Source organism: Cheilinus undulatus, linkage group 2 (assembly GCF_018320785.1).
Source record: "Cheilinus undulatus linkage group 2, ASM1832078v1, whole genome shotgun sequence".
NCBI classification, from domain to species: Eukaryota; Metazoa; Chordata; class Actinopteri; order Labriformes; family Labridae; genus Cheilinus; species Cheilinus undulatus.
The window spans coordinates 41,960,550-41,974,561 of NC_054866.1; the positions used below are offsets into that span (position 1 = coordinate 41,960,550).

Sequence of the window (14,012 nt, forward strand, 5' to 3'; positions counted from 1 at the left end):
AACATCTGATACTAGATGGGTTTTTTGCCCTCAGATTTTTAGAATGATGACAGACTTGTGGGTTAGATCTTAATTAAGATTATTTGTTACTTGAGAATAATAACCATTCACATTGTGCTGCTGTAAGCCTTTGTTGTTATTATTCTCAAAGGAGCCTGTAGGTGCAGCAGATAAATTGCTTCTGTCTGGCCTATAAAAATCCTCATATTACCAACAAGAGACCTTTCAGCCTGCTGTGCTCTCTGTGGCTCCAATACCAGATTGTGGCTCCTGTTACTGGGCCATAAATGTTTGCTCCTTGCCTCTTCCTAATATAACCTTTATATATCAGCTCCTTTGAAATCATACATCTTGTAAACATGTTTGATTTGCAAAATCCTTTCATCAATAAATACATAAAAGTGTAAATGGGTAAAAAAAAAAAAAGGTCTTTGTACTTCCTGTTATTGATCTAAAAAGCCTTTTTGTTGTCATGGGTGTTTTGGTTGTAGCCTGTTGCATACAAAGTAACTGTAATACAGCCGTGAAAGCTGAGTGGGGTCTATTTTTGTCCAAAATCATAGTCTAAAGCACATCGAGGCTGGTATCAAGGCAACCCATACTGTATGTGGACACACTGCTGTGTGTATATTTTGATTCTCTAAAAAAGATGAATCACTACACCAGTGATCCGTCAGTAGGAGGAAAACATCAGGAAAGAGAAGGATGTGAGTGAAAGAGAAGGAGGCGGAGAGTCATTGTTATGACACTCTGAAAATAGACCAAATTAGTGCAAATGATTTTTTTAGAACTGCCTCTCTGCCTCTTTCCAGGCTCACTCTCTGCACAGTCATGACTCTGTGCATATCAGTAGGTGGAAAGTAATACCTGCAATCTAATAGCGTCTGTGCTCATAGATCAGTCTCTGGATTTTATTTATTTTGCCTTTAGCTTGGAGTTGCACGCTTTTCTTCATATTAGACTTTTCTTTCCCTCTCTTTTTGCAGAGTACAGAGCAAGTCGCTGCTTTCTGCCGCAGTCTCCATGACATGAATCCCTCAGAGTGTGTGTCCTCTTCGCCTAGCCCGGACTCGCCCTTTCCACCTCCTGCAACTCTACGACAGCTCTCGGATGCCGACAAGCTCCGCAAAGTCATTTGCGAGCTGGTGGAGACCGAACGCACCTATGTCAAAGTCAGTATCACTCATCTTACTTGTAAGGGCCAGATGGTCTTTTGTGAATGTATGCGCGTGTTCCTCCTGTCCATCAATCTGTGTTTCTGTCTGCCTCAGGTCTTGTTAGCCTTACACATTACCTATTCTACATGACCAATCCATATTTATATCTCCATCCCAGGAGACATGGAGGGGACACAGCTGTGCCCTTGCTTGGATATTGTCTAATCTTTTTCTGCCCAGTATAAATGTGGCTCAGTGAAATAACTGGGTTAGAGAGGGTACATAATGGGATAATATCAAGACGATCTAAAATGTTATATTTTATTACAGCTGGCATTTGCTGAATGTACATTGCATTCTTATTATTGTAACAACACTGTGCATGATGGATGGTTTATGGTAAAATCCTTAAATGGGATTGTTTGATTTTGGTGGACTTGGGCTATTAGTTCTCATTACCCAGAGTCAAATGGAAATTACATTGCTGTGTTGTTTGGATGCATCTGTATGTCTGTGAGCGTGGTTTGCAGTAATAGAACCTTTAGTTCAATTGCTAATGTAATAAAGGGGGTAGATAAACCACTGGGAAAAAGGAGAAAGAATTGAACTTTGATGGAACTGCTGTTGAACAACCAAGGGAAAAAAGATTGATCATATGAGAGTTTTGATAAGGTTAGTCATACTTGGAAAAACCCTGTAGGCTACATGGTACTGTGGTTCATAAACGTCTGCTTGAGATTGCTATTGCAGTTTATGTCTGGTTCTTGTTGAGATTTTGAAGGCTGCTCTAAAAAAATTAAAATATTGTTCCCTTTTTTTGACCATGTGGGTAAAATTGATTTCTTCTTTGCCTTTGTAATTATTATCAGTGTTTGTGTGATGAAGGGTAATTTCTGTATTTTGGAGTTTGGATTGTGCGAGGTACTTGGCAATAAAAGTGCCATTAGTCTCCAGTGATTTCAGTGAGCGTTGCTCCTTTAGGACACTATTGAGGAAGCTAGGGAATATAGCGCCAATGATGCGTATAGCTGCTCTGCGTAATTTAGAGATTTGTAGGTAAAAATGGGCCAAAAAACAATGTTGGCTCAACAGCATGCTATATCGAACATTTTAGAAACATTTCATTTTTCACCCAGAAAGCCTCGTTTGGCACTTTTTGCAATGTGAGCTTTGGCTAACTATGTGTTTTTTCGCCTTTGCATATCTGACCAGCTGTCAGAGAAAAAAAAACATCAACTTTAGCTCAAAGTAGTTATTTCAGCTCAATTTTCCACTTCAACAGCTGACTCAAAAATTTGAAAAGGTAAACATACTGTGCCATCTGTAGCTTGTCTAATTATCAGCCATAAGAGGAATAAAGCAATAGCCATAAACTTGTGTGGAATAAATTTCCATTCAGCTCTTCTAGTTGGGGTCGGTTTCTCCAATTTATCTTCAGAAAGTTGAAGAAGGTCAGCAAAACACTGGCATTCAGTAAGGTTGGGAACTCTGGATGGGGAGTGATGCAGGCTGCAGGAGTCTGTGATTCTCTATCTTCGATCAGAAATGTCCTTAAGAAGTACTGATAAGTTCCAGTTGTGACAGCAGTAGCTCTTGTGAGCCTGGGCTCATAGTTTTCACCTCTACACCACCAAGTAAGCTAACCAGTCTCCACTTAAGTGTCTACCCTCTCTCCTTTCTACTGAGTCTCCATCTGTAAAAGTTCCTGCAAAATAGTGCCAAACATAGAGGAATTCTGGGTGAAAGAAAATGTTTGATAAAGTGTGCAGTTGAGCCAGCAATTGTTTTTTGGTCCATTTTTGCCTAAAACTCACTAAAGTACACAGAGCAGTGATCTGTCTGTGTTGCTTTATAGCCTAGCTTCCTGTTTGAAGGAGAAGGCTCACTGAAATCTCTGGAGGTTCATGGCACTACTATTACCAAGTACCTCATACAACCCAACCTTAAAAAAAAATCAAAATATCCCCCTAAGACACTTTCAAATTAAACCTGTTTGTATTCGTTTCTTTTATTGACATTTTACTCTATGACAACTCTGCTTATTCTTTTATGCAAGGCAGACATATAAAAGACCTTTTGCATTCGATATCACAATGTATTGTCCCACTCCAGGCCGGACTGCAAAGGGGACATTACCTTCTGGATGCAAATGCTGAATAGATACTCCTATCCATAATTCCCCACACTAATCTGTGTTATTCAATTTTGCACAAGAAAGGCCTAGAAAGCTTGAAATGTCAGTATTAGATGCTTGCAAATCATTTTGTAAAGTGTAGAACACAGCATACTCCACAGCAACGCTGTATTTGCAGCAGAAAACTGATTGGGCTACGCCAGCACTAGCAAACGGTGGTGTTACGGTTTAAAACAAGACCCTGTTTACTGGTTACTGAGTACTCACAAATGCCTCATTGTGTAATTCTCCATTACATACCGTCATGCAACAGCAGGGTTCAGTGTAATCAAGAGAAACAGTCTGAACAGCAAAAAAACCAAAAAAATGGACAGGATGTTACCCGCCTCAATGACATACCAGCTCCTATCAGTGATAATTTGGCAACGATTTATTGATCTCTATTAAAAAATACCTAAGGAGAAAGTACAGCTGACAATCCCACAGATTAAACATTTTATCTCATGTCACAAATCTGCTTGGTTGTGAAAATCATCTCGCATTTAGATCCCCTGACTACATAAAGCTCATCAGAGGTGATTAATCTAACCTCAATCCAACAAACATTTGAAAGTTTTCTTCTTTTGAGGATGAGCCTGACAAATCTTGCATGTATACATTTAAAGATCTGCATCACGATGCTGTAATTTAAACAAATAGAATGCTGTTATTTGCAAAGAATTAAAAAGGAAATCAGTTTCTAGACACATAAAAAAACAAACAGTGGCATTTACTTCACAGTTGTTAAGACAGCAAAGAAAAGGAAGTCTAAAAACTTCACGTTCATTCCTACGTCATCTGTCAGGTGGTGATAGATGATGATTGCCAAAGGATTCCAAGATTGTTATGACATAAACATTAAGAAAGGTGAAAAATATGAATTACAGTGGTACAGTTTGTAAGACCCACCCCCCTCTATAGGAAATGTTAGATGTCTATTTCTATATTTTTCGGTACAGCTTCTTTTTAATCTCATTAGCACTGTAGAGTTCAACTGTGACCATAGGTTTTGTCGTAAATAAGCTTTCCATGTTGCTCATTTTTCTTCTACAGTTGCAGCAAAGCATCCAGCAGCTTTTATGTTTTTTATCCAGAACAAACTGTCAGACTGTCCCTACGGGACTTAATCACAGTTTTGTTGTGAAGAATCTTTTTAAGGTTATGTAAAGCTGAGTTGTTTTTGCTGTCTTTCATTTACTGACTGGTGTAACCTTTTATCAAACATGATTCCCTTTTGTCTTGCAGGATCTCAACTGCCTCATTGGGAGATATTTAACCCCTCTGCAGAAAGAAACCTTCCTAACTCAGGATGAGGTACGTTTCATGTTCCCTTGGAGCCTGTAAGGAGTAGCTGGCTTTTAAATGCCAACACTGTTGAAACACTCTTAGAAAAGTGGCTTACATAATCGTGTGAAGAGTAGCTGTGTACAAGAACAGGAGGGGTGGATAATGATGAGAGAGGGGGAGGTTTGCAAAGTAAAGAGATATTTTACATACACTTGTGATAATTAAATGCATTTAGAGGTATAACGGAGCGTTTCCAGACTCTAACTGTGGAAAGGGCTTAGAATGGAAGGCATCAAATGAAGAGTGAAATATCACAGAATTTTGTAAAATAATGTCCTTTATCCATTTATCTTCCAGCTGGATGTTCTGTTTGGGAACTTGCCAGAAATGGTGGAGTTCCAGGTTGAGTTTCTTAAGACTCTTGAAGATGGGACAAGACTGGTTCCAGACCTAGAAAAGCTAGAGCGAGTGGATCAATTTAAGGTATGCCATGTCTTTGTAAATTATATTCAAAAGACATAACCATCAACAAGACTTCAGAAGAACCCCTTTCAAAACCACTGATTGTGTAACTCCTTCTCTTTTCACAGAAAGTCCTATTCTCACTGGGAGGCTCCTTCCTCTACTATGCAGACCGTTTTAAAATCTATAGTGCTTTCTGTGCAAGCCACACCAAAGTCCCAAAGGTCCTTGTAAAGGGTGAGTAAATGTGTTCTTGGGTTGACATTCCTTCTTGCCTCAAAGGAGAGGATGTATTTATCCATCAACCATCTGCCATATCCAGCAAGCCTCCATAAATCTGTTCTGTGGAGCTGTCAGCCAGACAGTTGTCCATTTGACCTCTGCATACTTTCAAGCTGTTGACTACAAGGGCTGAAGGGCCTAGCAACATTGTACGATATATAATGAGCAGTGCTGAACGGTCTGTTGTCTTGCATGTACACCCACTCCCTTAGATACTTGAGTGGATGGCTTTGTTTGCTGCATTTACATTCGTCGAGTCAACAAGATATTGCCTATTCCGAGTTTGGATGGTGATAGAGCTGTTAATGAAAGCAGTAAAGAGATTTTTTCAACCTACTTGTGGCTGCCTGCTCATAAATAAAACCCTCTTCTGCCACAAGCAAGTAGCAGTGCATGACAATGTTAAAAATAAACATTTTCTTAGTTCTCACATTATCAACATGTTTTGCAAAATTGCCAGGGCAATACAAATCAAATTTAGCCAAACAAAATTAGCACAATAAATACAGTTGAGCACTTTTACTATGAATGGAAGCACTTGAACCAAATTGCTTTAGTGAAACACTCAAGAGTGGAATCACCTGCATGCAAATGCATCATTTGTCAAAAGGGCAAAGAAAAAATGTTACCTTCAACACTGTGCTTTTATTGGTCATTCCAGCCAAAACTGATGCCGATTTCAAAGCCTTCCTGGACGAGCGCAACCCCAAGCAGCAGCACTCCTCCACCTTGGAGTCATACCTGATCAAACCCATCCAGAGGGTGCTGAAGTATCCCCTCTTGCTGAAGGAGCTCTACTCACTCACAGACCCGGACAGTGAGGAGCACTACCACCTGGATGGTAAGACTGGGTCAAAGGCTGACCATGAAGTTGGAATAATTCTAGTTGGAGACCATCTGGGTGAATGCATACAGTCATTTAAATTCAGTGTAATCCATGTTTTTTTACTATCATCTTCAGTTGCCATGAAAGCCATGAACAAAGTTGCCAGCCACATCAATGAGATGCAGAAGATCCATGAGGAGTTCGGAGCAGTGTTTGATCAGCTCATCACTGAGCAGAGTGGTGACAAGAAAGAGGTATGTTGGAAGAATGCCCGGGATCCTTTGTCACCAAAGACTACATTCTGAATGACAGTTGATATTTTACTGGTTTTGTCAGGTTGCAGATTTGTCCATGGGTGACCTGCTTCTCCACACCACTGTGAGCTGGATCAACCCTCCAGCCTCCCTTGGGAAATGGAAGAAAGAGCCCCAGATGGCTACGTTTGGTATGTCAGAAAGGATTTTACTCGATCATGATGTGATTTTAGTTGACTTTTTTAATCCTTATTTTCCACCCTTCTCAGGAAAATTTGCAGTCTATAGTGCAGACTAAAGTGTTGAGTAATTTTTTTTTTTCCTTTTCAGTGTTCAAAATGGCAGTGGTCTTTGTATGCAAGGATGGAGCCAAGCAGAAAAAGAAAATTGTAAGTTTCGTTCTAATAAATGCACCATCAACATTGGAAAAGGCCTTTTTGAAATATAACTTAGAAAGCCTTTTGAAATAGTTTTCTAATGTCCCATTTTCAGAATCAGCTCAGTGGGTCACTGCTGCAGCTATTTTTAAAAGAATGATGTGGAAAAATAACCAAATTTCTCTGTTTTAAATACATGTAGGGTGGCTCTCATCGAGTTTCTGTATCCTCTGAGGAAAAAGACCCCTTCAGATACCGTCATATGATCCCAACAGACGCCCTTCAAGTCAGATCCTTGACTAATGCTGGTAAAGACTTCAACAACCAATTCAAATTCCTGCATAAAAGTATACAAGTATTTTTTAAATTGAATCAAAAACATAGAAAACCTTACCAGATTGCTCTGTATATCAATTAAACGAATCCTGATTCTTTCAGATGGGGAGGGCTCTGCAGTGTGTGAGATCGTCCACACAAAGTCAGAATCAGAGGGAAGGCCAGAGAGGACGTTTCAGCTGTGCTGTAGGTGAGGATCTCAGATGGAGATTTAATTCTCCTGCAGATAAAAGCCTGTCAGCTGGTATCTATACAGTGCCAAACTGATAACATTCGCTTTTATCTCTGTCAGCTCTCCAGAGAGTAAAAAGGACTTTCTGAAGACGGTCCATTCCATCTTGAGAGAAAAGCACCGCCGGCAGCTCCTTAAAACTGAGAGTTTACCCCTTAACCAGCAGTATGTGCCCTTTGGAGGGAAACGCCTATGTGCCCTGAAGGGAGCCCGTCCTGCCATAAATAGAGCAGGTAAATGCCAGTCTGTGGCTACATTACCCTACAGCTCCAAGAGTCCTAATTCTGACTTTTTTGTGACACATATGAAATGATTTGGTGTTTTAGAGTAGACAAAGGGATTGCCATTTATGGTTTCACCTATATTCATATATTTTATATATTCCAACAAGTCTGTCTCACACTTTGATTAATATTGGTTGTTTTCAAGTTTTCTTATTTGACATGATTTAAAATTTTAAGAAAGACCGATACTGATAAGATGATACCACAATTTAAAGTAATGTCCAAAGAAAGTTTTCATTTACTAATGTGTTCTTTCATGTTTTCTTTGTACTTGGCAGCTTCCGCCCCCACCAGAACTCTAGGAAGAAGGAAGTTGGTGCGCAACCGCTTCACCATAGACACAGACATTGTTTTTGATGGCGAGCCAGAACAGGATCTTGCATCACCTCAAGAGTCTGATTCAAACCTCACAAAGCGGCAGGATGAATCTGATCAGCAGCAGCAGCAGTCTGACTTGGCAGGTGACACTGACCGCTGGGTGGAAGAACAGTTTGACCTGGAAGAATACGAGGACCAGGAAGAGGTGAAGGAGACCGACATCCTCAGTGACGAAGATGACGAGTTCAGCAAGACTCCCAGAGTGCTGTCCAGTGAGGACGACCTGGAGGCTCCTGTCATGGCTTTATCCTTGCAGGGTGAGGAAACGGAGAGTGAAAGCCTTAAATCCCCAACATGTGGTGAAACACCTGATGATGAGGATCAAAAACAAGAGGAGAAGGATGATGTTTGGGTACGGAGGGAGCAATCAGGTTCTTCCACTGACTGTGGCACATAAAATCTGATGAGGACAGGCAGACGGTGAGCGTCTCAGATGGCTTTACATGAGCTTCATAAAGATCAGTCATCAGTCTTCACAAACAATGCATGGGCATTGACGTATATCGCACAGCTAGTAGAAGATATATCCTTCCTTACCTTACTTTGCTGAATGCTTTTTGTACAGGTAGGATCATCAGTGGAGCAATACAGGATGAGGGAGATTTATCCCAAATGACATGCTGTTACATTGAAAGTCGAGTGTAAGCTTTGAAAGATGAGTTATTGATACAATCATGGATCTAATCAGTTGCTTTGATTGGCATGGTTTGCACATTTGGGCAGCATTCTATAGTCCTGCCTGCTGTTGCCAAATTTGGGTATTGTGAGAACATTAATATTGTCTGTGTAACTCAGAGATATTATCATAGTTAAGGGCTGTGTATTTTTTGTCCTTTAAGAAATAGAATAAATAATTGCAAAGGACAGTCATGTCTTGCATAGTTAACTGTACCTGTACATTTTTCCACATGAATATACACTGACATGTTATGGGAAAGATTTCCTGGTTATGTATAGTATTATTTTGTTGTTTTACAGTTTAAAAGCTATCTTTTAAAACCAGAATATATTTTGGTTGTCCTTTTGGTACATTTAATAGTTGAATTATGTAATAACCCCTATGAAACAGTCACGAGGGGATCTTTATTTGTTTTAACTTAACATAATCCTGTTTTACTTGAATTTGCTATTTCATATTTTTGTTTACTGTGAAACAAAATTTTCTTGTATTTTACCTTTTTACTCTTCAGTATTGCCATTTAAAGAACCCACAATGTTACAGTTCATTTTCAACACTGTGTGCACACTGTATTGTAGAGAATTTCCTTATCCGCTTGTAAAAGGTCTTGTGTGTTCAAAAGATTGTTCACTGGTTTTGGATTAATGATTTTTTTTTTTAATTTATTCACAACATGTAAATTAATTTGTTAGCAGGAAAAAAAATCTTTTTTTTTTTTCACAAAAATCCAAATTTGCTCATGCAATCATGGGGAAAGTCTTGCAGTATGCCTGAATAGAGAAAGAAGTCATACTTGTAAACAATTCATTGTGCTACTAAGACTGCATTTTTATTACTGTGTGTATATAGAAAAATGTATTGATATCATAATAAATACAATTGTTTCCTACTTATAATACAAAGTGCCTCTCTATTGTGATTATTTTGCTAATTTACACCTAACAGTCGAACTCATTCCCTGCAGCTCTGAAGAAAACTCCTCAAACAAGTTTTTGATGTGAGGAGAAAAAAAAAAACACAAATGCCAAATGTGCTCAGAGAAGGAAAGAACTAATCAATGTTCTGCTGCCTCAAAGCGGCACACAAAGACAGTCTGCAATTCCACAACAAAAGAGGGAGACTCAAAACCGAACCTTGAGTCGACATCAAGAGCAGCTTTACAGGCTTCAGTCAGTTTGATTGGTAAGGGACAAAAACACCGGTTATCACAGAAAAGGTAAAGGAATGTCTGAATAGGTTTTCACTTAACCCTTTCACTCAAGGTCAAAAGTATGCTCACGAATGAAGGAAAGAGTTTGTAATAAACATGAAAGGGAAAATGTCTTAAGAAAACAATTGCGAAGGGATATTTTTGCAGGTAGAGGAGAGGGAGAGGGGGCACGGGCCAGATTTGAACCCTGGCCATCCACTTTGAGGACATAACCTCTAGAGGTTCTAAAATGTTGTGTCAAGCAGAGGTGGAAAAAGAGCACAACTATTGTAGTCAAGTAAAAGTACAGTTACTCTGGTTAAAATTTATTTGTGTAAAAGTACAGGTTTATAAATCTACTCAAGTAAAAGTAAAAAGTAATTAAAAGTTTACTTTAAGTACTGAGTTGCCACTGAGGAGTTATACATTAAAATGTGGTCTTTCCATTTCTTGTGGTCTTTTTGTGGTCTTTTTATTTTAGAATTATTTTGGGGCTTTTTGTAATAATCATTTTTATTTGGAAATAAACATGCACAGAGTGACAATATGCTTACAATACATATTTCCAGTTTTTCTTTTTTTAAATTTGAACTAAGGAGAAACACCCTCCCAAAAGAACAAAGGACACATAACTCCATGTATTATTTTGGGACTTTTTAAGGAAGACAGTGGATAAAGTCCAAAACAGGGATAAAAGGATGGGGAATGATATGCAAGAAAGGAGCCATAGGTCTGGCTCAAACCCAGACCACTTGGGTACATGGGGCACCATGTAATCCTTTGGTCATCTGCATCACTGAGATACACTTTCAAAGGAATTTTTCAAGGACTGGAAAATAATAAAAACATCTAAAAATACTCATTCAGTATTATATCCCCCCTTTTCTTTCTTTACTTGCATCTCTCTCTTCTTTTTTGTTCAATTGCAGTTTTGGACTGATCATAGTCTGTTTGATAGTTATTGATAATCATAATAGTGAAACGGGGTAGGGTAATTGAATTGTTATGGTAATTTTATTGTTTTAATAAAATATATCAAACTATATTAAGTTAAGTTTCTCCCATTACTCCTGCACTGTAAATTCCTTGAAGCATCTCTTACTTCCTTTCCGATAGTAGTTACACCCATAAACTGTATAAAAGGAAAGTCTGAATGACAAAACGGTAAAACTTTAAAGCAGTGGATCTAAACTGGTGGGTCAGGACCCAAAAGTGGGTCACAAAGCTGCTTTCAGTGGCACAAATATGTGTCTGGAAGAAATGGTGGCCCCAAATATAGAAAGTACTGAAGACCTTAGTGGACAAATATCAAACATTTTTGCTCTGTTCAGTTGTGATAATGGACAAATGTAAACATTTTTTCAATATTTTAGCTCTTTAATTTCCTTTTGTTGTTATATTTCCTCCTGATCTCTGGAAAATTGGTAAAAATCCACATTATCATTGGGAAATGGGATGTAAAATGTGCATGAGTTGTCTCGTCTCTTATTAGTCATATGTTTTGTTCCCTCCAAGATACAAACTCCAACTTTAAATAAATATGAGATGTTGCAACAACATGGCTGTTGTACTTTTTTTTTTGCTTCAGTCAAAACTTTGCATTTTTTTCAAGCCACTAGCACTGCTAAGGAAGCAGATGCCTGAAAGTTGTTTTCCCTAACTCTTGTGCTGTTGTTACATTTCATTTCCCTTTGAGGGCAAAGGTCATCATCAGTAGCTAAATGCTAACTCTGGTGAGCGTGGCCACATATGCCATACAAACTACAATCTATAACTCTGAAAGCCTTATCTCCTTCTTATGTGCCTGGGCTTTGTGGACATCCTGTCACCAAGGCTCTCTCTCCTGTCTTCCACCTCCTGCCCACTCTTGTCAATTGTGAAACCCACCACAAAAGCTCCACGCTCCTTCAGATAAACAGAGAAAGATTACCTCAGACTTTATTGTGCTGCAGGAACTGTATCTGCTACCGAGCTGACAGCATGCTGAGCTGGGACAGGGTTGCTTTGAATGAATGGATTCACATTTAACCCACAATACGCAACACACAGGATTGATTAATGGGATACAGTTGCTCTTTGTCTGGGCCTGCATTTAAAGATTAAGTCAATGTCAGGCTGCTGTTTCCCATGTCAATAGATTTTGTAAATATCAAAAGGCCTGAAAATTCACTTCTGTGGTTCAACCAGCAGTTCAAAAACCAACAACTCTGTTAAACTCATGAAAAAGGAAAGGAAAACAGTAAATCTGCTAATTTAGTAAGCAGTAAAAGATAGAAATGATTAATTGAAAGTGACAAAAACAAAATTAACGTCACTAGTTACAGCAGCTATGGAAACAGAACTCTAAATCCTCAATCCAAAGATTAAACACTGAAATAAGCTCGAGAAGAAAATGTGAAATACTTGCTATTAATTCTCTGATGTATTGTCTTGTTTTGGCCCAGGAAAGTGCAGTCTCATTCACACACAGCAGGGGGCAGACATGAGCTGCTCTTCACATCTGCTGTTTCTGTGCCACTAAACCAAAAACAAACTTGTTTCTTTGACTGCCAACATCTTTTTAATGAAATGCAACAAACTCTTATATTCAAAATTCCAGCACAGACAAGGCACAGATATAACAAATCTTAAGAAAATAACCCAGCCTACTTTTGATGTTTTCCAATGGCAGGTACTGGTTTGCCAACATGAGCATGTGTTTACATTTGAAGCAGCTGAGGATGTGATGATAGTATCACTCAGCAAACCTGTTCAACCAGCTTTCCAGTTTCTGTTCCTGCTGTGTGACCTCTCTCTTTCACTCTTTCTTCTCTGTCTCTCCTCTTCCTCAAAAACACGACGTTCAATGGGGTGTAACTTTTTTTCAGACTAGCCACAGTTTGAATAGAGGAGTGGCTTTATGGAACATTTCCTCTTATCAGCAGTTTAACCATCAACTGGGTCATGTTTCGGTTATTTTCTTCATATTTATTTATCCCTAAAGTGAGGATAGACTTATCATTTAAATGTGAAAACAGAGAAGTCAGGAAAATGGCATTATCACAAAGTCTACCCTGTTTCTCCAAACTTAACTGCAATGTCCTTCATCCATAACTAGCCAGTGTGAAGAGGTCTATAGAGGCCATGATGTATTTGATGTGTTTTGTTAACTTTTGTTAACTTTATTAACTTAACTTTTGTTAACTTTCATAAAAACTGAATTGATCATCAGACTCACTGACTACAGGCCTGGCCTGTTGCTAAGACTACTGTGGTGATTAAGCCGGTAACTATGTTGGCTAACCCAAAGATTTAAAGTCATAGGTTCCCTTAGCAATCCCTGGAGTTTGCATATAAAACAACAGGTCAGTCTATAATTTCAAAGGCAGCAAGGAAAAGTCTAATTATTGTGTTACTAAAACTTGAATTCTAAAACTCAGGTAAACATAGACTGAAATTGCACTAACATACCTAGACAATGAGGTTGGAGACTGACTTTCTCTGAATTTATACACTTCAAATCAGACCAGATGAACTAGGGTTTCTGCTCTGCAGTGTCCACACTGGACTTGGATCTGGAAGTCGAATGTATAAATGATAAACACAGCAGATATTGTGTTGTTGTCTGCCTTTAAATATCACCTTAACTACAGCGATAGCTTGCATTGCATTTGTGCCAAAAGTAGGATTATCAGCATTAATGAAATATTCGTGATTAAGGTCCTTAACTAGTGCAGTACTTTTGTAGAATCACATTAATTGCGTGCTGTAGCGTCCTTTTTAGTATACTGTGGTTCAGCCAGTGCAACGTCTTCCTGCAGCCATATGTTGAAGCAAATTAAGTTCACTACCTCGCCTTGATGTCTCCTTTCACTTTAAAAAACTCAGACAGCTTAATGGACAAAATGAAAACATCTTTACCTTGCGTTGTCAAACATTTGCCCTCTTTCAGTTCTCTTATTCATTTCAATCCATAACAAGCTCCTTTTCCTTTTCAAAATGAGAAAAATATTCAGCAGATATTCTGTGGTTAGCCATGATTAAAATGTTTGACAGCCCTATAAAGCATGTATAGGGATATACAATATTATCAGCATGATTTGGCAGATTTTCACTT

The 14,012-nt window shown here is 38.7% G+C and overlaps 1 protein-coding gene across 3 annotated transcripts in view; it reads left to right on the forward strand.

Moving 5' to 3' along the window:
• Positions 1–9,629, forward strand: part of tiam1b (TIAM Rac1 associated GEF 1b) — a 62,275-nt gene extending 52,646 nt beyond the window's left edge. For all 3 annotated transcript variants that reach the window (XM_041799265.1, XM_041799283.1, XM_041799274.1), the window contains exons 16-27: positions 987–1,172; positions 4,576–4,644; positions 4,975–5,100; positions 5,208–5,316; positions 6,023–6,202; positions 6,323–6,441; positions 6,524–6,632; positions 6,772–6,830; positions 7,021–7,126; positions 7,257–7,344; positions 7,447–7,619; positions 7,949–9,629. In XM_041799265.1, the coding sequence (XP_041655199.1) occupies positions 987–1,172; positions 4,576–4,644; positions 4,975–5,100; positions 5,208–5,316; positions 6,023–6,202; positions 6,323–6,441; positions 6,524–6,632; positions 6,772–6,830; positions 7,021–7,126; positions 7,257–7,344; positions 7,447–7,619; positions 7,949–8,445 (1,821 nt within the window). In that variant the 3' untranslated portion in view covers positions 8,446–9,629. The remainder of the gene's footprint in view (positions 1–986; positions 1,173–4,575; positions 4,645–4,974; positions 5,101–5,207; positions 5,317–6,022; positions 6,203–6,322; positions 6,442–6,523; positions 6,633–6,771; positions 6,831–7,020; positions 7,127–7,256; positions 7,345–7,446; positions 7,620–7,948) is intronic.
• Positions 9,630–14,012: the final 4,383 nt, after the last annotated feature.